Raw genomic sequence first — 21,770 nt, 5'->3', positions numbered from 1 at the left:
GTGAAACATCAACTCTGACTTGGACACCTTCCAGATGAAGTACTTGGCCCAAACTGAAGTCAGACAATGGCTGCTTAACAGATTGCTTTTCAAAAGAAAAATACATATTCATCTTTCCTCTTTCAACCAAGAAAACATTCTTTATCTAAAAGGAGGGGATTCCTTTGTCTAGGAGCAAAAAATCAGATTTAGATGGTTCCACAGACTGGCAATGAAGAACACTAGGCCTCCTAGCAACATTCTTCAGCACCCTTTGCATGCAGACTTGGCTCTATATTTCTACTGCTTGCTGTAAGTGGCAGTCATATACTTCAGAATATGACTGTATATGGAGTCTGTGTCTGGCAGTAATGAACAGTAGGTGGTCTGAATTACTCATTACTCTCATGCCATCGGATGTGGGGCAGCAAGTTAAGCAGCGTGAACAGAGCTCTTGGGCATACAATCAGGAGAAAACATCATCCTTTGTGCTCGACTCTTGAACAGTTTCTTGCATCATTTCCTTAATGTACAATGAACTGAGCTGCAAGCCTTCAAACAAGCCCCTAGAAATTCTCCAGGGGCTGCTCTTCCCAGGTGTTCTTCTCTTCCCCCAGAGACTGTGGGAGGTTCTTTTGCTTGTGAACCACCACCCCCCACCCCCCACCCCCATTTTTATGAACTATTTTCTCTATCTGCTTAAGAAACCACTTTTGTATCTTTTCTGCTAAGATCTTTGTTAAAATGAAATTACTTACATTGTGGCTTGGCTAAAGCAGTGTGCTAGAGAGAATTTAGCTAGGCAGCAAAAAACTTCAATTTAAGGGGGGTGGTGATGTTTCCCCTCATTAATCTGTTTCTACGGTACAAAATGTTTTCTGCAGCAAAATGCCTCTCACAGCAAGTTTGTATGGTTCTGTTCCTGAATGTTCCTTGACTGCTTTCTGCTTTCTTTAACAATGGCTCTATACCATGCGTCAAACATCTGATTTATTTTTACAGCATTACAAATGCAATGCATTTCATACAAAAGCTCTTTCATAACATCAGTTTTAATACAGCACAGCTACTTTAATATGGTATTTTCTAAGAATTCGTAAGAAGCCACAGGTGTATAAATGGCCTCTTCTGCATTTTCAGGTACTTATTGTCAAAATCACACAAATACAGAATCCTAGGCATGACATCAACAGGAAAGAGAAACTTTGGTATTTTTGCATATGAGACATTTTTTCATTATGCAGACAGAAACCACTAACTACTGTATAGACAATTCATCTATCAGCCCCCACAGACTCTGCCTGGTTCCTTTTGAAGACGTTTATTCTTCACAAACACAGAGGGCCTTGTCTGTACTTCAAAACTGCACCAGGACAACTGTATTACTGTAGTACAAGCACTCGGGGTGGACAACATAGAATCATTTTATATCCATGCAAATACAGTGATACAGGAAGGCCAAAGCTTAAATCTTTTCTATACTAGCAAAAATTAGACTCATTTGGGTTGAAATAGACTTTCAAGATCATCCAGTTCCAACCCCCTATCGTGGGCAGGGATACCTTTCATTAGACCAGGTTGCTCAAAGCCCTGTCCAGCCTGGCTTTGAACACTGACAGGGCAGCCACAGCTGCTCTGGCCAACCTGTGCCACTGCCTCACCTCACTCATAATAAAGAACTTCTTTCTAATCTCTAATCTAAACCTCCTCTCTTTCCGCTTAAAGCCATTCCCCCTTGCCCTATCACTACAGGCCCTTCTAAAAAGAGCCTCTCCAGATTTCTTGTAGCCCCTTTAGGCACTGGAAGCTGCTCTAAGGTCTTCCCAGAACCTCCTCTAGCTGAACCAGCCCAGCTTTCTCAGCCTGTCTTCAGAGCAGAGATGCTCCAGCCCTTGGCGCATCTTCGTGGCCTTCTGCAGACCCTACACAAATGTACAGGTACCAGTACACCTATAAAGCTCTGAACAGTCACGTGTGCATGTGCAGACCCACATATACACACCTCCCCCGAAAAACTGCTATTCAGCAATTTATCTCCGTCATCTGCCGAAACCAAGAAGTCCAAATCCCTACCCTCGCTACAGCCGGGGTGTGACTTGTGTGAACTTTCTAGGATTCTGACCTAACTTTTCAACCTCAACCACCACCTGCAGGACTCCAGGCTGACACCTCTACATGCTGGCCTGCCCAGAAACGTTCACTTCACTCAGGAAGCCAGAACAACGACCGAGCTCTCGAATAAGGCCTTCAACGGGAAGACCGTGCCCGGCTGACAGCACACCCCCGGCACCCTCCATGACAAACACCCCTCAGCCGCGGCGCCTGCCGCTACGTCACTTCCTCTCCGGTTCGCCCGCGCCGCCGAGTGCTTCCGCCTGCGCGTTTCCAGGGCAACGCGGCGCCCGGCTCTGTGAGTAGGGGTGCCTGGGGCCGGGGGGAAGGTTCGAGCGGGGTTCAGTGGGGCCGGGACGGCCGGGTCGGGCGCTCCCGCTACCAACCGGGCTTCCGCGGGGAGGGCTGCGGGGCCCGGGGAGGCCCTTTCTCGCTCCCCGCCTGCCAGGGGCCGTCCCGCAGCGCTCCGGGGGCTGGAGGAGCGGAGCAGATGTCGCGGCCCGTCTCGGTAACTCCGCGCGGGTCCTTGGGCCGGTATCAGCGGGCCTGGTTGCCCGGGAGGAGCCTGCAGCCCGGGACCCAGGCGAGAGGGAAGGGTCTCGGCCTGCGGTACGGGTGAGGGGTGGGAGGAGCGGTTGGGCAGGTGCCGGTTCCAGAGTCCCGGAGCCGGGCAGAAGACCCTTTGGTGTCCCCTTGCGACAGGTCCGGGCGGGGGCCTCACGGTGACCGCTCCCGGGGAGGGGAGGAGAGATGTCAGTAGCAGCCCCAGTCCCACTGCCCCGCAGAGCGGCACTGGTTAAGGGAGCGGTGTCCCAGCCAAAGGGCGCTGCACTGAGCCGGCTTTTACCAGTTGAACAGTTTAATCTTGGATAGGATCATGCATCTGGAGAAGGAATGGCATGGCCGCCATACAGCAGTTTATTATGATAGACTCAAGTACTTAATCACAGCGTCTTACCTTTTTGGCACAGCTTGGCTCCGTGGGAGATGTCAACCCCTCCCCTCGCCGGGGCCGGCATACCGCCAGGTGCCTTCTCAGGGACACAGGCTCAGGCAGCTCGGGAGGTAAATACAGCTTCCCTCTGTCGAATTGGCCAAGAGACTGTGCAGGACATTGTATTCCGGACCATGGAAATCTTTCAGTTACTGAGGAACATGCAGGTGAGAAATAACTTTCTTTTTGTGTGCCTCAACTCCCCATGTGTTTACCAGGCACAGGAGATAGCTTAGGACATTTAAATGCATGACTCAGTCAAACAGCTTTGAAAAGTTGATTGAAAAAGTGAATGCTAGTCTTAGTATATTTTCATACTTCTGTACATTAAGTAAGGATGGAGAAAGTTCAGAAATGCTGACTTGTTATTGTCCCCACAATAAATATACTTTAAACACGCTGAGTATTTGGGTTTTCCTTTATGAATAGTTGTCTGTTTATATGCTAGTTATGTTTCTCTGGTTCTGTGAAAATCTGGGGATTATTTTTTGAGGATTTCTCTTTGATTTTTGTAATATTTTTCACCTAGAACTTTTGGATAATTTGTTGTTACTAAAGTGGACATAGTGCTTACTTGTGGCTACTTACTGAGAAAACATACAAACTTCTGTTGTTCTTTGTTGAGAGCAGAAGAGAAATAATCGTTCCTATTCTCTCTCTATTTTCACAACTGACAGTTTCCTCCTGTAGTTGTCTTAGGTACGGGTATATATACTTAGAGTTTGCTAACTATGAATTCATTTTGTGTCTCTGAATTGTGACCTGGGGTTGAGACGCGAAGTCTCAAAGTGTAATAACAACAGTGTCATGCTTAAGCTTTTTGAAGACGTTTGCTGAAAAGAGTTAGAGGTGACAATGACCAAAGTGTAGAATCCATGAAGCCGTTTGACAGCAGTGATTTGCACAGTAGATGAGCAGATAAAATACAGAATTTTGCAGATAAAGAAAATAGACATTTCAGTGATTTCTGTGCGGATGCTGTGATTGTCTTACTTTAAAACGTACAAACCCCCTCTGAATTATTTTAGCTGATATATGTCATGTGACAGAAACTTTACTGTTTTTAACATTTTGGGGGTTTGGTTCTCAAAGTTACCGAATGGTGTTACATATCATACTGGAACATATCAAGACAGACTGGGAAAGCTGCAGGAACATCTCCGTCAGCTGTCGATACTCTTCAGAAAACTGAGATTAGTCTATGACAAATGCAATGAAAACTGTGCTGGGCTTGATCCTGTTCCCGTAGAAGTAAGTATCTTTATTTGTATCTAAATTAGAGATCAGAATAACCACTCTCTGCTTAGTGTATCACCGATTCTCTTGAGTTGCAGGAGACTTATAACAAGTTTTAAATGACACTGGAATTATTCTGTGGACTGAATTCTGTTTATTATTTGGAGTTGGTTGGAACATTGTGAAACTTTACCATTAACATTAACGATTCTTACCAGTTGGAAGGAATCCAATTCTGAAATCAACGTTAATTTAAAACTTTAGTCTTTTTCCTCAGGCTTTTTACTGCATTCACCAGTTCATTTCCCCTAGGAAAAAAAAAAAATGGTCAGGGCAAGTTTGTGGGGTTTTATTTTATCTTTTTTTAAGTAAGTTGTTGTAGCAGGAAAATGTCTGCTTTAAGCTCTCACCTGCCAGCCTAGCTCTCTGAGTAATAACCACTTTTCTCCTTGTTTTGGCCATCAGTCTGTACCTGCAACTCTTAACCTGTTGTGCCACTATCAACCAAATCTAAGTGTGCAGTGATGATGAGACAGTTAACAGCGTAAGACTTCCAGGAAGCAGGATTGGCCAAAGTTTTTCCTAATACAAATGCTGTTCCTATTAAAATCACAACTTCATTTTTCCTCCTCATATGTTAAGTTGCTTCTAATTCCTAGTAATACCCTTAAAACCTATTTTGATTTGAGGAACTACTGCTCTATATTAACCAGAACTGCGAAGTTTTTTAATTAATGAGCTCTGAATTCTGAAGCAACTCTATTAGCAGACTTCTGATTGTCCATAGGGTTTTAATCATTTAGATATTATTTTTTATGTATGAGTCTCTTCACTGAATAGGAATAAAGAAATGAAGGAGTCCATTCTGTACAGTCCATTCTAGACTACTTATTGCTTTATGGAAAAACTCCTATTAGGTGGTTCTGTGGGCCTGGTCCTAAGACTAGCCAAACAGAGGCCCACTAAAATAGCAAGTCATAATTAGGGTATTAGCCAAGTAGCTATGTAAAGCCAGTCATAATTATGTTCAGTGTATCGCTGAAATACTTTACAGTAATGACAAGTTCATGTTTGTGGTATAGTAAATTTTAAAATCACAATCTGCAGAGTTTGAAAATACAGGGATTATCAGTGATAAACATCTTAATGTAAAGACTGAGTTCCACCTGCAGTTATGAAATTTCTTAGGTCTAGGCATTGTGATATGTGGGATTGTATCTTCTTGAAGCACATGAGTTTTCCTGGGCAGCAAACTGAGTTTACTGCAAGGCCTTTGGGTTTGAGGTGATGAAGTAAGCTTGTCTCCGCTTCCTCTTGGGAAGTTTGAACCTTTGGAGAAAATAGTATTACTTTCTGTGTCATATGGCTTTTTTTGTTTGTTTGTTTGTTTGTGGTGGGTTTTTTGTTTTTCTTTTTTCTTTTTTTCCTTTTTCTTCCTTATTTGCTTTTTTTTCCTAAAGCTGATGTTTCTTGTCTTCACAGCAACTTATTCCATATGTTGAAGAAGATGGCTCCAAGCATGATGATCGTGGTGCTGCAAGTCAGCTTCGTTTTGCTAGTGAAGAGAGAAGGGAAATCATGGAAGTAAATAAGGTAAGAAAGTTGAAATTAATTTGCATAAAACTAAAAATGTCAGTTTGTCATTGCAAAGCTTAAATTTCTTGATTGCTGTACTAAATGCAGCATGTGTGATAACTACTGTCAAACTTGCTATTAAATACTTCTTGCGGAACTAATTCAGAATTATGTTTTAGTGAGCAATTTTGGGGTTGTTTTTTTTTACCTGTGCCTCTGGATGTAAAGTTTAGGATTCCTGACAGTTTTAACTTGTGTCTCTTTTTCATGGGATCACAGAATGGTTTGGGTTGGAAGGGACCTTCAAGAGCATCCAGTTCCAGCCCCCCACCATAGGCAGGGACACGTTCCACTAGATCATGTTGCTCAAAGCCCCATCCAGCCTGGCCTTGTGCGCTGCCAGAGATGTTGCAGCCACAGCTTCTCTGGGCAGCCTGTGCCAGTGTCTCACCACCCTCATAGTAAAGAAGTTCTTCCTAATCTAATCTAATCTAATCTAATCTAATCTAATCTAATCTAATCTAATCATCTAATCTAATCTAAATCTTCCATTTTTCATCTTAAAGCCATTCCCCCTTGTCCTGTCACTACTTGCTCTTGTAGAAAGCCCCTCTCCAGATTTCTTGTCAGCCCCCTTTAGGCACTGGAGGCTGCTATACAATCTCCTGAGAGCCTTCCCTTCTCCAGTCTGAGCAACCCCAACTCTCTCAGCCTGTCTTCACAGGACAGGTGCACCAGGCCCCTGATCATCTTTGTGGCCTCCTCTGGATTTGCTCCAATAGGTCCACATCCTTCTTATGTTTGGGCCCCAGAGCTGGGGTCTCGCCAGAGCTGAGTAGAGGGGAGGGATCACTTCCCTCCGGCTGCTGTCCACTCTCCTTTTGATGCGGCCCAGCGTACTGTTGGCTTTCTGGGCTGTGAGCACACACTGCTGGCTCATGTCCATTTTCTCATCAAACAATGCAACATCCCCAAGTCCTTCTCCTCAGGGCTGCTCTCAACCCGTTCTCTGTCCAGCCTGTATTTGTGCTTGGGATTGCCCTGAGCCAGGGGAAGGACTTGGCCTTGTTGAACTTAATGAGGTTGGCACTGGCCCACCTCTCAAGCGTTTCAGAGGCCCTCTAGATGGCATCCCTTCCCTCCAGTACACTGATTGTACCACACAGCTCAGTGTCATCAGCAAACTCGCTGAGGGTGACTCAGTCCCACTGTCCATGTCGCCAGCAAGGATGTTGACATTTATTCTTTGGAATACAGTGTATTATGTATATGCTTAACCCACTAGATATTAGCACTTCAGATTGAAGTAAGGTGCCTGTTGTACTTACTTCTTTTTAAAACTTATTTTAGGTGTTAAAAAAACAGGTATTGAGCATCAGATGTGTAAATATTATTTCAATGATGCGAGTTGGTAAAGAAGTTTCAGGGCAACCTTCTGTATTTTGACAGTTTGAAGAAGACCATTGCTTTTGTTAAGTGCTGAATTTATTGAGTGTTGGCACATTCAGAGAAAAAATGTACTATGTATGACAAAGATGCTGCTAAATTTTCAGTGTGAGTGGCAGTATGCAATCGAGTGCAAAGATGGACTCTAAAAATAAATATGCCGTAGGAAATGCTAATATAATATTGAGATTAAAAATACGTAGTTTTAGCAGACCACAATTTCTAACATGTTTCTTCAGTCTGTAAAGTACCAAGATAGGTTTAAATAAATGTTTCTGTTGTTGTAAATCAGTAAATGCTCAGTAAAATGCATAACCTACAAAAATAAATGAACAAAGGAAATAAATGAGTAAACTACTTCTTTATGGAGAGAATAATTGTTGGATTTTCAGCTTTTAAACTATTTCTGCTACTTTAATTTGTCTTCAGCAGTAAGAGATGTATTGAGTTTTTCATAACCAATTTATTTAGAAAATGTATGCATATTGTGTAGGACAAAATGAGGACTACCAGAAGTTAGAGAAAAGCAATTGTCAGCTTTCTTGTTGTATTCTTTCTGTTCAGTGCTGATGTAGCAGGTTTGTATATATTGTATATGTAATGTACTGTGAATTTATGCACATTTATTTGCAATCTTTAAGTGTTAATAAGTTTAACTGTCCATATTTGCTGTGTTTTTAATAGTTCTCTGACATGGTTTTGCCCTTGTTGTTGTATTTGCATGCTACTATGTTTTTAAACCTCTTTGGTGTGATCTTGTGAAAAGAATTTCATAAATGTTAATGATGAGTTTTGAATCTTAAAAGGTTGATGGTGTTACTGGACCATTGGTAGCAAATTTGCAATAAGAATGTGTTAAAGCCTTCACTTAAATCTGGTCTCAAATCCTGTATTTACACTTAAATTCCTTGACCCAATTTCCAGATTTTCTTGAGTGCATTGGGTTGGTTTTTTTTGCCTCCCTCCAACTGTCTGAGCACATCCACCACCACTTTCCAAGTTCCAATTGCAATACAGACAGAATAAGAAATTGGTAGAAATAAAGAAATTCCTATTTTTACGAAAAAAAAAAAAATCACTAGTATCGGGTTAATTGGCCTAATTTCTGACCGTGGCTGCTGGGCTCAAATAGCATTCTGGTTCTCAGCTGGCACTCCTGACAGCTTTTCAGTCCTCTGTAGTATGGAATGTCCACCTCTGACTCAGTTTTGCTTAATCTATTTTAGCAAAATCCCAGTAATACAAAATGTTGATGAAAATGCTGTGACAGGGAAACCAATGTGATAGATGGTGAAGCTTTTTACATTCTTGACCCACTGTCTTTACTTCCATCAGCTGGTCATCCTGCTCTCACCTAGTGCTTTTTGATGTGATATGCAGTACTAAAAAAGGCCTTATTGCAATAACCCAATACTTTGATGCTATTGACACATTTGAATTCTTAGACCTTTTGTGTGTCTCTTAATTTTGCCCTTCTTGGTGTGATATCACAGCCAGTCTTATCTCTTTAGTGGTTCTGCATGTATGTGAAGGACACGAACTGCCCTGCAGTGCGGAGCTCAGCCAAAACTAGTAGACCCTATAAACCTTATGGATCATGTGTTCTCAGACAAAAACATCCCTCCTTCCAGGAGTCACCATACATAGCAGTTCTGCTTTGCTACTACAGTTGTCTGGAAGGGAGCATCCCCAGTGGAGGGGTCAAGGAGCACCCTGTAGTTCCTTTATTCACCATCTCATTCATGAAGTAGGAGACCCTATTGATGTAGCACAATTCCTAAATACTGCAGTACCTTTTGATGTCAGTTTACTGAATAATAGTGGCATTTTTTGGTCTTATTTATTTATTTCTTCTGATATATTAGACTTGTCTTTTTAGGTCTGAAAGTTTAATGTGCTCACCTTGGCTAAGTAGTACTTGTTCATTAATTTAAAATATAGATTAGCTTACAAGGTAATGAATTTCTGTCCTAGCAATTCAGTTATAATTAGCAATTGTAGGTTTAAATTCAAACTATTAAGCTTAAAAAGAAATGGAATTTTTTGCCTGCACTAGGAATGCCACTATTATTATAAAACAACCAAACAAACCATTTGTGGAACACCAAGTAGCTCTACTTTTGTACAAAACATTTTTGTACCAAAAATGTAGCTTATTCCTTGTTATCTGTATTTGCTTTCTGGGACTGTAAGTTGTTGAGGTGATTGACTCTTTTCTGGAGTGAAGAATTTAGTCCTCCAGAATCAGTTTAGCATTTGCATTCGTCTACTAGTACAAGTCCTGATCCAGTTTTCACTGAACATAATTACTATTTGCAACAGTTGGAAGCTATTACCAAAATTTCCTCACTTGTTTGCATATTTTTTTGAGATGTTCTCTCTACATGTTTTTTACATTCCAAGTATTGCATCACCTGTAATATTTTTAAGATGTCAGGCTCACCTTGAGTCTGTGGTTTTGTAGTACATTTGACAGGACTTACAAAATAGCAAATCACAACTAAGAGCACTTTAATTTGTGTTGCTACCTTATCAACAGTTTACCCCTTTTTTTAAAAAAGAAATTGAGCAAGAACAGCATTGTTTTTTTTTAAGTGGTGTAGGTCTGCTTTCAAATGAAACACTTGGGAAAGCCCTCCCATAATTCGTAGTCTTGATACATTTGGGTGAAAATGAAACTATGTGAAATAGCATTAGGACTTTCCAGGTGGCCCTTTAGAAAAGTCATGTTTGATTCTTAGTTAATCTTTGCTAACTGGTTAATAGTGATTTTGCTAAGAGAGGAAAAGACGTTCTACATGACAGGCATTTAAGTTAAGCTGTTACAAGCTTAGCTCTGGGCTTTTTTGATAACAAGCATTGTGCAGCTGATGTTTAGGGAAGTAGTCCTTAAAATGACAGCAATTTGCAATTAGCCTTTCCCTTTGGAGAATCGTACCTGAAAACTACTTTTGGCCATGCTGAAAACCTGCATTCTTTTTAAACTACCTTGCACGCTATTTCCACATATTTTTAATTTGTTTTGTAGTTGTAGAGTCCTTTTACACCCAAAATATGAATGTGCAACAAGGAACACTGTAACAAGAGGTGAAGAATTGCTTATTTGGACACCTTCTCAGCAGATTAGTCTGCCCTACGGGCATTTCCATCCTGTTTTGGATACCTGAACTGTCTGTGCAATAGCAGAATTGTAGAGGAATTTAGGCTCAGTGGGAGGTCTGATTCAACCCCTACCTCAAAGTAGGGCTAGCAAGCAAAGTTAGATCCAATTGCTCAGGTTCATATCCAGTAGCATTTTGAATATTTTGTGAGGATGGACATTCTACCCTTTCTAGGCCCTTCTTAATTATTGATTTTTCACTGAAAAAGTGTTCCTAGTCTTACATGGGAATTTTCTTAGTTGTAACTCATGTCCACTGCCCCTCATCCCTGTGCTGTGTACATTCAAGAAGAGTCTAGCTTTGTCTTCTGTGATCTTTGTTAGGTAGCTGAAGCCAGCATTGTGATCCTGCCTTAGCCTTCTCTGCTTGAGTCTGAACAAATATAGCTTTAATCATCTTGGTGGCCTTCCACTAAATGATCTCCAGTATGTTAGTGTTTTGTATTGAGCCCCAAATTGGACAATCATTCTCCAGATCCAAATAGAGGAAATAACAATTTCACTTGAGCTGATTGCTGCTTTCTTCCTAATACAGCACAGCATGCAGTTAATCTTCATTGTTGAGAAAAGATCTGTTGCTGACTCATGTTCCACTTGTCAGAAAGTTTCAAAAAAGACCTCAGGTCTTTTACTTTAGTATCAATCCTGAGAAACATCAAGAGTGACCAGCTGCTAATTGGTCTTGATACTGATAATCACAGCATTTAGAATCCAGTAGCCTCTCGGTTTTCCATCAACCCTGTCATCCACCTTCCAAACCACATCTCTCCAGTTTGGCTACAAGGATACTGGGAGACTGTCTGAGCCTGACTGATACGAAAGTCCTCTGCTCTCCCCTTGGCCCCACAGCCAGTCATTTCTAAGTAGAAGGCAATTATGTTGGTCTGGCACAACCCATTTGGTAAATCCAGGATGACTGTTCATGGTCAATTTACCATTCATGTGTCTGGACATGGCTTCTGGAAGTCTTTGCTGCAGTCTTTTTGGGCTCAGGGGTTAGGCTGACTAGCCTGTAGCTTCCATAGTTTTCTGGATCCCCCTCCTCACCTTTCTTGAAGATGAATTGAGATGTTTCCTTTTTCATCAGGAGCCTCTCCCCATCTGCAATAGAAAATTATATAGAGTGATCTTGTAATGTCATCAGACAGCTCTCTCAGCACTCAGATGCATTTTATTCCATAAAATGAAATACTTCATTTTCTGTTTCATATAAAATGTTGCATTCAAAGCTTTTCATGAAGCTTTCTATATCAAAACAATATCATGTTTACGAAGCTGAGAAAAGTTATGAAACACCACACTTAAAGCTGTCCCTACAATCCCAATTGTCATATTGTCCCTTTTTGTCTTCATATAAATGCATATGGTACAACTGTTATTACATTATCACTTCTTCCCCTCCTCCCCCTTCTTTTCTGGAAGAGTCCTTGAGGTTATTCTGCTTTTGTTGCAGACTAAGTACTGTTTAGATTGAATCAGTATTGTGATAAGTAAGATTATAAGAGTCCTGGTTTATGTGTCATTTAACTTGCTTGAGTGTATTAAATAAGCAGGGAATTTGGGAATGAAAAGGAAGGATTTAATGTGAGTAGTAAGTAATTGAAGGCTGCTCTTGAAAACTGGATTTTTGTCTTTAGCTCTGCCCCAAAATGTCTGTGGTAGTTGTTCATTCTGCCCTTTATGGTTAGTGATAGCTGTCCTTTGAATATGTGGGAAGCTGATAAAATACCAAGTTTAGTGATGTACTTGGATCTTAGATGCCTCTGGACAAAGTTGATAGGCACTCCAGTTTTATCCATAGTGTTCCTGTGACTTAGTTTGCCATCTGTAACTGAGAATCTTACAACTGTGTGATTTCATGTTAAGAATGGGGATGTAACACCAAGGAGTGTGGTGGAGGAGCACCTTGGGGAATGGATAATTCCATTACAAGCTACATAGCTTAGAGGTTACTCAGTAAATAACACCTCAGACGTTATCGTTGGATGATAAATAATTGGTATGAAGCAAACATCCATCCATTTTAATGAACACACTCCTCTTGGAACAACAGAGCGGGGTATACATGCAATTGCTGTTTGGTTCAATATGTGAAAAGTATTGAGCATGCAGTGGAGCAGAGGCTGTCACTGGTGCCTCTGCTTATTTCAGGAAGAGTGATGCGTGCAGAAGGAACAGTTTCCTTGCAGCTATCAGATGTAGCAGGAGGCAGAAAACCCAGTCTCTCATTTCCAGTAAGGGTAGCAGCTAGAATAGTTATGCCCGTGAATGACATCAGGAAAAGCTGTAGTTATTGAACAATGAGTGAGTTAATGTTTCATGGCGCAGTAGGTACTGTATTAGTGATGAATGCTTTTAACCATTTTTAAAAATATTATAAATACATGAATATGTAAATTTATTATGATGGCAAATGGGCCTTGCTATCAGTTAAGTAGCCATAAGTTCAAGCATCACCTGTCAGCTTTAAAAGAGTTTTTGCAAAGTGTTGAGTGTCCTTCTTTTTCCTGCTGTGCGCGTATAACATTGCGAGTCTTTTGACTATCAGACTGAAGGCTGGAGGGGAAGAGGTTTATCCACCTCCTTACTTCAGAGATTTCATTATGAAGGACTCACTTAAAAAAAACAACAGTGTGAATTGCCAGGGCAAGCTTTATTTTTCTCGCTCATCACAAACATTGTGTTTCTGTAGAGGGTTTGACTTTTACATGGAAAAGTAGAGGCCGCTGTTTGTGTAAGGCTTTCAGCAATCACTTCCTACAGAAGTTTAACGGTCAGAAGGAGTAATATGCTTATGAAAACGAACATGATGCAAATTCTCTGTAGTAGAGTCAGGATCAACAAAATAAACATAATTGGTTTAATTCTGCAGGTAAAAGCACTACTATTATTAATATTTAATGCTTTACTAAGCATAGATATACTTGTGGCATGTGCTGTTGCAGGTCTGGAAGAGAGCAGGTAAAAACTATTTACTTTTCATTTTCTTAAGCAGCAGAAGTGCCTGTACAACATAGACAAGTACTTCTGATGTTTTTACATGCATCAGTTGGAATATAGCATAGTGTTTATGCTATTATCATTGCCTGAACAAGAAACTTTTAACAAATGGATTGAGTGCAGAATAGTGACTCATAGTGATATTTAGGTTTTAAAATGATGGATGAGCTTAAGATGAGAAGAGAGATGGCAATAGTGTGCAAAGGAAAGTTCTTATACATCCCTGATAGAAAGTTGTAGATTGGTCTAGACAGCCCTGATGAATAGAATCATAGAATAGTTAGGGTTGGAAAGGACCTTAAGATCATCTAGTTCCAAGCCCCCTGCCATGGGCAGGGACACCTCACACTAAACCATGTCACTCAAGGCTCTGTCCAACCTGGCCTTGAATGCCACTAGCGTGGAGCATTCACAGCTTCCCTGGGCAACCCATTCCAGTGCCTCACCACCCTAACAATAAAGAACTTCTTCCTTATATCCAGTCTAAACTTCCCCTGTTTAAGTTTTAACCTGTTACCCCTTGTCCTATCACTACAGTCCCTAATGAAGAGTCCCTCCCCAGCATCCTTATAGGCCCTCTTCAGATACTGGAAGGCTGCCATGAGGTCTCCACGCAGCCTTCTCTTCTCCAGGCTGAACAGCCCCAACTTGCTCAGCCTGTCTTCATACGGGAGGTGCTCCAGTCCCCTGATCATCCTCGTGGCCCTCCTCTGGACTTGTTCCAACAGTCCCATGTCCTTTTTATGTTGAGGACACCAGAACTGCACACAATATTCCAGGTGAGCTCTCACAAGAGCAGAGTAGAGGGGCAGGATCACCTCCTTTGACCTACTGGTCATGCTCGTCTTGATACAGCTCAGGATACGGTTGGCTTTCTGGGTTGTGAGCACGCACTGCCGGCTCATGTTAAGTTTCTCATCAACCAACAGCCCCAACACCAGTTTTCATTCCAAATGACATGGAAGTGAACCAACAATGAGTTTAAGTTTAAAAAAAAGTATTTCAGTCAATGTTGAAATTCTTGTGTCCTACTGAACCCAACTCTGTATGAAACATGTCAAGTTCTTTATGGCATGCTGCAGCTATTTACTGGATGTATGTTATAGTTCTCCCACTTTGTTTCATTTATGTGGCTTTTGCGTTTCTGTATGTGTTTTCATAAATGTCCTGCCTAAGCCTACTACAGGTTACTGGAAGGTGCAGTCCTTGCCAACTCCATCATGCTGGCCACAGTACTTGCAGCATCAGTCAAAATGAAGTTACTCATGTTGAAAATTATATCACCAAAGAAGACCCACTAGGATTGGGTTTCAGTCAGACCATTTTTCTGACAGAGAGGAGCCAGCAGAAACATGCCTGGTGAGGTGAATTAGATCTCCTAAATTCACTATAAACTGTCTCATATAGGATAATTTTCCTGTGCTATCTGTTCTGGTTTCAGCTGTAAGAGTTTTTTTTTCTTCCTAGTAGCTGGTAAGGTGCTGTGTTTTGGCTTCAGTCTGAGAACAGTGCTTATAACACACTGATGTTTTTAATTGTTGCTAGATAGCACTTACCCTGATCAAGGACTTTTCAGTCTCTCATGCTTTGCCAGTGAGGAGGGGTACGAGGAGCCAGGAGGGAGCAGAGACAGGACACCTGACCCAAACTAGCCAAAGGGGTATTCTATACCACAGTACATCATGCCCAGTATATAAACTGGGGGGAGTTGCCCAGAGGGGATCTATTGCTGCTTGGTTTGGGTTGGGTATTGGTCAGTGGGTAGTGAGCAATTGTATTGTGCATCACTTGTGCTTTCTGAATCCTCATTTCTCTTCTTTTGTTGTTTCCTATTATTACCATTATTGTTATTGTTGGTTTTCTCTGTATCATCACAAAATAACTATATTTTACTTCAGTTATTAAACTGTTCTTACCTCAACCTGTGGGGTTTACATTCTTTCAGTTCTCCTCCCCATCCTGCCTGGGAAGGGGGAAAAGGTGGTGGGAGAGCAAACGGCTGCGTGGTGCTGAGTTACCAGCTGGGTCTAAACCACGACACTATCTTAAAAGAGATAAAGTCAGAAGCTGTAGCATGTATGTAGGATGAAGTACCTTTTCTTGTTTGATACAACTGTTAATCCTGAGAAGCAGTCCAGAGTTCATCTAAGTCTTTTCAGTAGAAGGAGGAAAGAGTGGGAGACAACTTGCAAGCAATCTGTTCACATGAAATTTGTCATTACTGCAGAAGCTGCTTACACAACTTGCCTGTTTTCCAAGAAGGCCATTTCACCTGTCTTTCCAAGGTTAGACCTGAGCTGAGAAGCTCTTAAGGGGTCCAGCCAAGTCTTAAAAGCAGAGGCCAGCACTGCCAGTGGTGCAGAACATAGTAATCATGTAGTACTTTGTGGTGTGGACCATTGCTTGTCAAAGATTGGTAACAAAAGATCACTACATGCATTTCAAACAGGAGACCATGTGCTCTGAAGTGGTGGTTTTTCCCCTCTCTTTATTCTTTTTTCAGCCTAGCAATCCAGAAATGGTGCTTCATCTTAGATGTTTTTTTTTCTATAGAAGAGCTAAGAAAATAGTTCTTCACTGAAGACAAGGATCTAAAATTATCTTCAGATGAAGTAACAGTCATATACGTCTTGTCTTTACAGGTGCTTTGAAAACAAATGAAAGCCAGTTTGAAGGTTCCCTTGTCTAGCATCAAGTAAAGATCAGGCAATTTACAGTTTCATAGCACTTGCCCAAGAAATGAAAACAATCTAATAGAATGAGTCTTTTGGGTAGCTTACATAAAGTTCACGTGAGCATACCTACATAACAGTATTTAACAGTACAATTAGACATGGATGGAGAGAGGACACAATTTGCATATCAGAGGTTAATGGTTCTTCTTTCTATCTGTGACCTGAGTAACTATCACTGACCATCAGCCTTCATTTCTATTAATGAAGGCTTTGAAAAACTGGACTTGCATGCCCTCAGTATCAGCGAATGGCATTTTGTGTTAAACTAGTATTTTTGTGTAACATTCATTGATTTCTCTAGGAATGAATGTTGAGGATGGCAAACAGAGATATGTTTTTCAATGCCGTAGGTATGAACATGCTTGTTTATCTCATCCCTCTTGTGCTTTCTCAGACATCAGAATCTTACATTATGAGCTTTTGTAGGAAGACACTTGCAATTCTGTCATTTGGATCCTGTGGTAACTACATGCTTCTCAGTTTTCTCTCTTTAGGAGCTGGATCTCTGCTGTAGATTGTGAAGTCTAGCAAACAGAAAAGAAAGAAGTATATGATAAATGCACATAGTTATCTTTAAAATATTTTTTTAGTCTGTCAGATGCTTGTTTAGAAATTCAAAGTTAGTGCACATGAATTGTCCTACATCTGTTTTTACATCCTTCTCGGGAGTCTGGAATTGAGTGTTGTCTCTGCTTCCAGAAAATTTATCCACCAAAGTCTGGGTTCAGGAATGTTTCCCTTACTCAAAGTCCTATGTTCCCTGTGTAATCTAAGTCTAATGACATGTTACTTCAGGCCATTCTTACAGGTCTGAAGTGAACAGACTCTTTTTGTCTCTGGGCTTCTTTCCCAGCTGACGAGATGGACAGCTTAAACATATCAGTGTGTTGTCCACATCAAAATTCAGGAGACTGATTTTTCAGGATATTGCTTCTTTTGTTGCTTCCTTTATCACTGTTCCAGTTACTTTGGTTGTATTACTGATCTAAGTCACCCTTCTAGTGTATTGCCATTTGTGTAGTACAAATAACAAAGTTATGACAAACCTGAAACATTTGAAATAATTTGTCCTCTTTTGATGGTAACAAATCTTTCCTGTGCTTTCACTTTCCTTGGAACTGTGGACTTCCCTAATGAATAAGTAGTTTGATCTCTAATGTGAGAAATCTGACATCTTATCAAACTGGAATGAAATGAAGGAAACAGGTTTTTGTTGAACAATACACAGTAACTTAGTTCTTGACAGCTTTGATTTGAGCAGGAAAATGAATAAATCAGACAATATGTGTATTATTGTGAAACATGAAAGGTTAGGGAGATTGTGTGATGTCTTAATGCACTGATCTTTCTTCTGTAAAGACATAATTTTCAAGTTCTGGTTATGCACCCAAATAAAAGTGAGTTTGCTGGTATTCTGTTCCTTCAAATGCTTCTGCAGTTTGCAAAACCAGTACATAATTCTGAACAATTCAGACTGCTTGGGAATATCTGTTTCAAGACAGGACCCCTTACCTACATAGGCAGAAGGGCTGGAAAAGCTTGCTTGGCTTCACCTGTACCTTGTGCTTAGTTGAAGTTTCTGCCACTAGTCCCTCACTTTTCTGTGCACCTAAATTATACAAAATATATTCACATAAATGTATCTGTGTCCTGATTTTTTTTCTTACTACTTGGAGTACTAGTTTGTGGACTTTGGAAAGAAAGGACCCATCCCCTCATGCCTCCAGTTTTTGAAGGGGGCAAGTGTTTTGATTAAAAGAAGTGTTGTGAAGTGAAACAGCATTTCCCCTCTTAACAGTGGTCCTTAACTTTTGAGGCTTTCTTGCATTTTTTAGAGTGTGCTTTAAAGAGGATGTACTATCCCATTAACACTGCTTGCTGACAACTGAGAAAAAGATCCATATACCATTTAATAATACTGTAATTTTGGTTGAATTTCTGAATGTGCTGTTTGAACTGATCACAAAAAAACTAACCATAAACTCTTCCCACAGAAACTGAAACAGAAGAATCAGCAGCTGAAACAGATCATGGATCAGTTACGGAATCTTATTTGGGACATAAATGCCATGTTGGCAATGCGGAACTGAACACGGAGAATCAAACTTTGCGATTGGAAAAGATACCAATTTGGATATACTTAATTTCTTCTGAAGAAGTAACATGTTTTTTTCCACAACCATTTTGCAGTAATGTTTGAAAAGTCTTCAAGATTAAAATGTTGGGGTTTTGTAATAACTTACATGGTGTTGGTTTTGTTTTTCATAAAAGATTCATCCTCCAGGTGTTAATCTGAGCAATTCAGTGAGGCTGAATATAATACAGCCTAAGTAAATTGCTGTAGTAATTTGGACTGCTATGCAAATGAGGGTTTTTATAAATGAATTGTTTCTGGATTTATTTTTTTTCTATAATACAGTTGACACTGCTTTAAAAATGTGTTTTCATGCCCTTCTGCAGTGCAAACCACCTCTACAGGGAGGAAAAATCACAATACAAAAAAGCTCTAGTAAGCCACAGGACCACAATAGGCAATCAGATATTACAATTCAATATGTTTTCCCATTGTGGGAGCATACACTACAGGCTACTATGCCACGTAAGCACGTCTTATTCCATATCCTATCAGTGGGTATATATTAGATAAATTGGAGCAAAAATCAAAACCTACATAAAATGACCCCTATATTATGGATATAATTAAGTCCTTTTAAGGCTACATATGTGTAGCCTCAACGTTAACTTCTTCTGTAACTATCTGTTATAATTTCTTGAGTACTGCTCCAGGTATTGTATGATGAAGTATTCCTGTAGTATTATGTATGGTTGGAATACTTCGGATTTGTTTACCAGAATGTACTGAATAAATGCCTCATTAATCTTTTCTCTGTCACTGTGAGTCCTAGAAAACTTTGGAGTACCTGAGCAGTACATTATTTTGAGTTAATCATCAACCTTCATCTGTCTTTGTTCTGCCTCTGGTATTCCTCACAGATTTTGTTAGCCTTAAATATAGCCTTAATAATTTTTGTTGTCCAGGGATGCTGCCAGTGGACTAGGTGTCTCTTTTATCCAGGTAAAAGAATATGTAAAATAACACCATTTCGGTGCACATCTGTAGGGTACTGTACTGTTAATATTTGTCCAGTTGAAAACAGACCATCCTTATGATTTGCTTCTTGTGTATTACTTTTAACTCTCACTCCATGCCCCATCAGATTCCTAAACAGTTTTATGTGAAAGATTTGCTCAGAACCTTCTAGAGAGCCCAGTTAAATGGTATCCTTTTAAAAGATACGGGGTTTCGATATTGAATGCTTATTAATCTGAGGTATATGGGGTTTAAAATTTTGTACTGCTTTTGCTGTTCTATCAGTCTTTTTATTTTGTTTTTTAATAATTTCAACCCATTTGCCTACTCCTTGAGGTAAAATTTTACCTTGAGGTAAAATAAAGACATGTAGTAGGTCTGATCACACCTGCTTAACAGTGTCTTTTCCCTAAAATTGGGTGCAGTATGGTTGTCTCTTGTTTCTACTTTTGAAGGCTTTATATCTTAACAGAACAATGGATGCCCAGTCTTATAATTGCAAATAAACAGTTGGAAAATGTTCATTTTGATTAGTTTACCCATTGTTGAACATGATGTGTAACTATGACCATATCTAGATGTGAGTAGATGTCGCAACATATTACAAATAAGGACTTTTTCTTCTCTCCCACATTACAAAAGGAGTGGACAGCTTACTCAGTGGCAGAGCTATCAGCAGAGCTGTTCATTTCCCATCTGCATTGGCCACTGTGGCAGACTTGTTGGTCAGAAATAATGGTTGATTTCGGCAGTTGTGAGAGGCAGAACTATTTTATGTACAAAGCTTTTGAAAAGAAGACTGCAAGTAGAGATTTTGATTCTTTAATACGCGAGCACATTTTTGTGTTTGCAAGCTGTAGTGGCAGCTTTCTGTTTGATGTGTGTATAAGCATTCATCCAGCTCAGAAGTATTTGAAAGATCCAGGAAGAAGGATTTTGAAATGGCATCAACATTTTAATTGTGTGTGTAAAATTCACAGTACTTAGTATTTTGCTCTATTTTTGGAACAACTCTGGAAAATGGAGATTAGTGTAGACTTTGCTCTACTGCCTGTATACTATCTGTGTATTCTTACTAAGCATCTTTAAAGTTTGTTGACTTTTTTATTGCATATAAACAGAACAGAAGTAACCTAAGATATAAATAGGAGTGTAAATATTGCAACTAGGTGTTTGGCCAGTACAATATTCAGCTTTCTCTGTGCAGCTGCTAGCAGTAGCCAAGGTTTATACTACAATTTTTCATCTGGGAGAGAGGAGAAAACACTTTAAAGCACTACCAGAATAGATGGCACAGTAGCTAAATTGAAAGTGCAGAATTGACAGAATTGTAAATTATCACAGTAAATACTGTCAAAACAGGAACTTTGCAAGGTGTTGGACCAAAACTGTACAGTTTGACTTACACAGATGAAAGTAAGGGTAGTGAACATAATTCATACGCTGTCAGATCCATGAATAAGTATGGCCAAGGAGTTGGCCAAGAAGATTGCAGTTTTAAGAAAAGTGGCAAGTCCTCAGCTGTGAAACACTTTAGAAGAAATTACTGGGCATCAACATGTGCTGAAATGTAGTATTTTAGTAAGTGCTAACTGAACTTTAACTGCTGGTTAATGAAATGGCATCAAATGAAGTGCTTACAAATACCAGCGAAGCAATACCAACACAGATGTTTCCGTGTTTTGTTTATACATCACTGACTATTTCTGCTCAGGCAGAAGCTGGATAAGCGTACAGACAGCCCCAGGAGCAGATACCAGAACCTAGGATGGTCCCATATTTGGAATATAAAAATATTTGGGGAGGTTGGGGTTCTTAGGGCCCTCTCTTGCACAGAGGGGGTGCATGGAGCTATGCATTGGGGCTCTGGAGCTAGGATGCTGTGTACTTTGTGGCATGTTTATGAGAGCACGCCAAGTTAACTCACGGTTTCAAAGGGAAACCATTCATCCAACACTTTTGTAGACAATATAGCAGATATTCAGTGTTCAGTGACACAATACAGAAGATGCCGTGTAGGCACTATGCAAAGATCCAAGGGTTTTCTTAAGTAAAAAGACGAGAGTGCAGAGCATATTTATGCTTCATTCAGGAAAGGTGTAAGGAGTTTGCCTTTCCTCTTTTCTTCCAAAGAGGCAGCAAGGCCATATCGAAAGTGCTCTTAATAAGCCATGGCTGTTATTGTCCTGTAGAAAAAAACCTGCTCTGATTATAGTATTTCTTACTGATGGAGAAATTGGAGCTTGTGCACAAGTGCTACTTAAACTAATCACTGTAAAGAATGGATTTAGTTGGAGTAGGACAAGGATTCCAGTCTCATAGGAAACAAGATTTCATCCTTGTTCAAGATGGCTGCACAAGCCAGAAAGACTACAGCTGAAGGATGACTGATATCTGCTGTGGAAAACAATGAGCTCCAGATGTAGATTTGGAGATCTGAAG

At 40.3% G+C, this 21,770-nt stretch overlaps 1 protein-coding gene across 1 annotated transcript; it reads left to right on the top strand.

Moving 5' to 3' along the window:
- Positions 1 to 2,298: 2,298 nt before the first annotated feature.
- On the top strand, positions 2,299 to 18,479 carry MED30 (mediator complex subunit 30). The gene is made up of 5 exons (XM_057415254.1): positions 2,299 to 2,389; positions 3,063 to 3,252; positions 4,178 to 4,336; positions 5,804 to 5,914; positions 18,232 to 18,479. Exons 2-5 carry the CDS (start codon positions 3,079 to 3,081, stop codon positions 18,325 to 18,327), a joined length of 540 nt encoding a protein of 179 aa, XP_057271237.1. The 5' UTR covers positions 2,299 to 2,389; positions 3,063 to 3,078; the 3' UTR covers positions 18,328 to 18,479.
- The last annotated feature ends 3,291 nt before the right edge of the window (positions 18,480 to 21,770 follow it).

This window comes from Pezoporus wallicus, unplaced genomic scaffold, assembly GCF_028554395.1.
Source record: "Pezoporus wallicus isolate ANWC-B61680 ecotype Strahan unplaced genomic scaffold, APGP_CSIRO_Pwel_v1 contig_3812, whole genome shotgun sequence".
In the NCBI taxonomy this organism is placed as follows: Eukaryota; Metazoa; Chordata; class Aves; order Psittaciformes; family Psittacidae; genus Pezoporus; species Pezoporus wallicus.
Note: the sequence above shows the minus strand (reverse complement) of the source record. Positions and strands in the feature narration are given on the sequence as shown.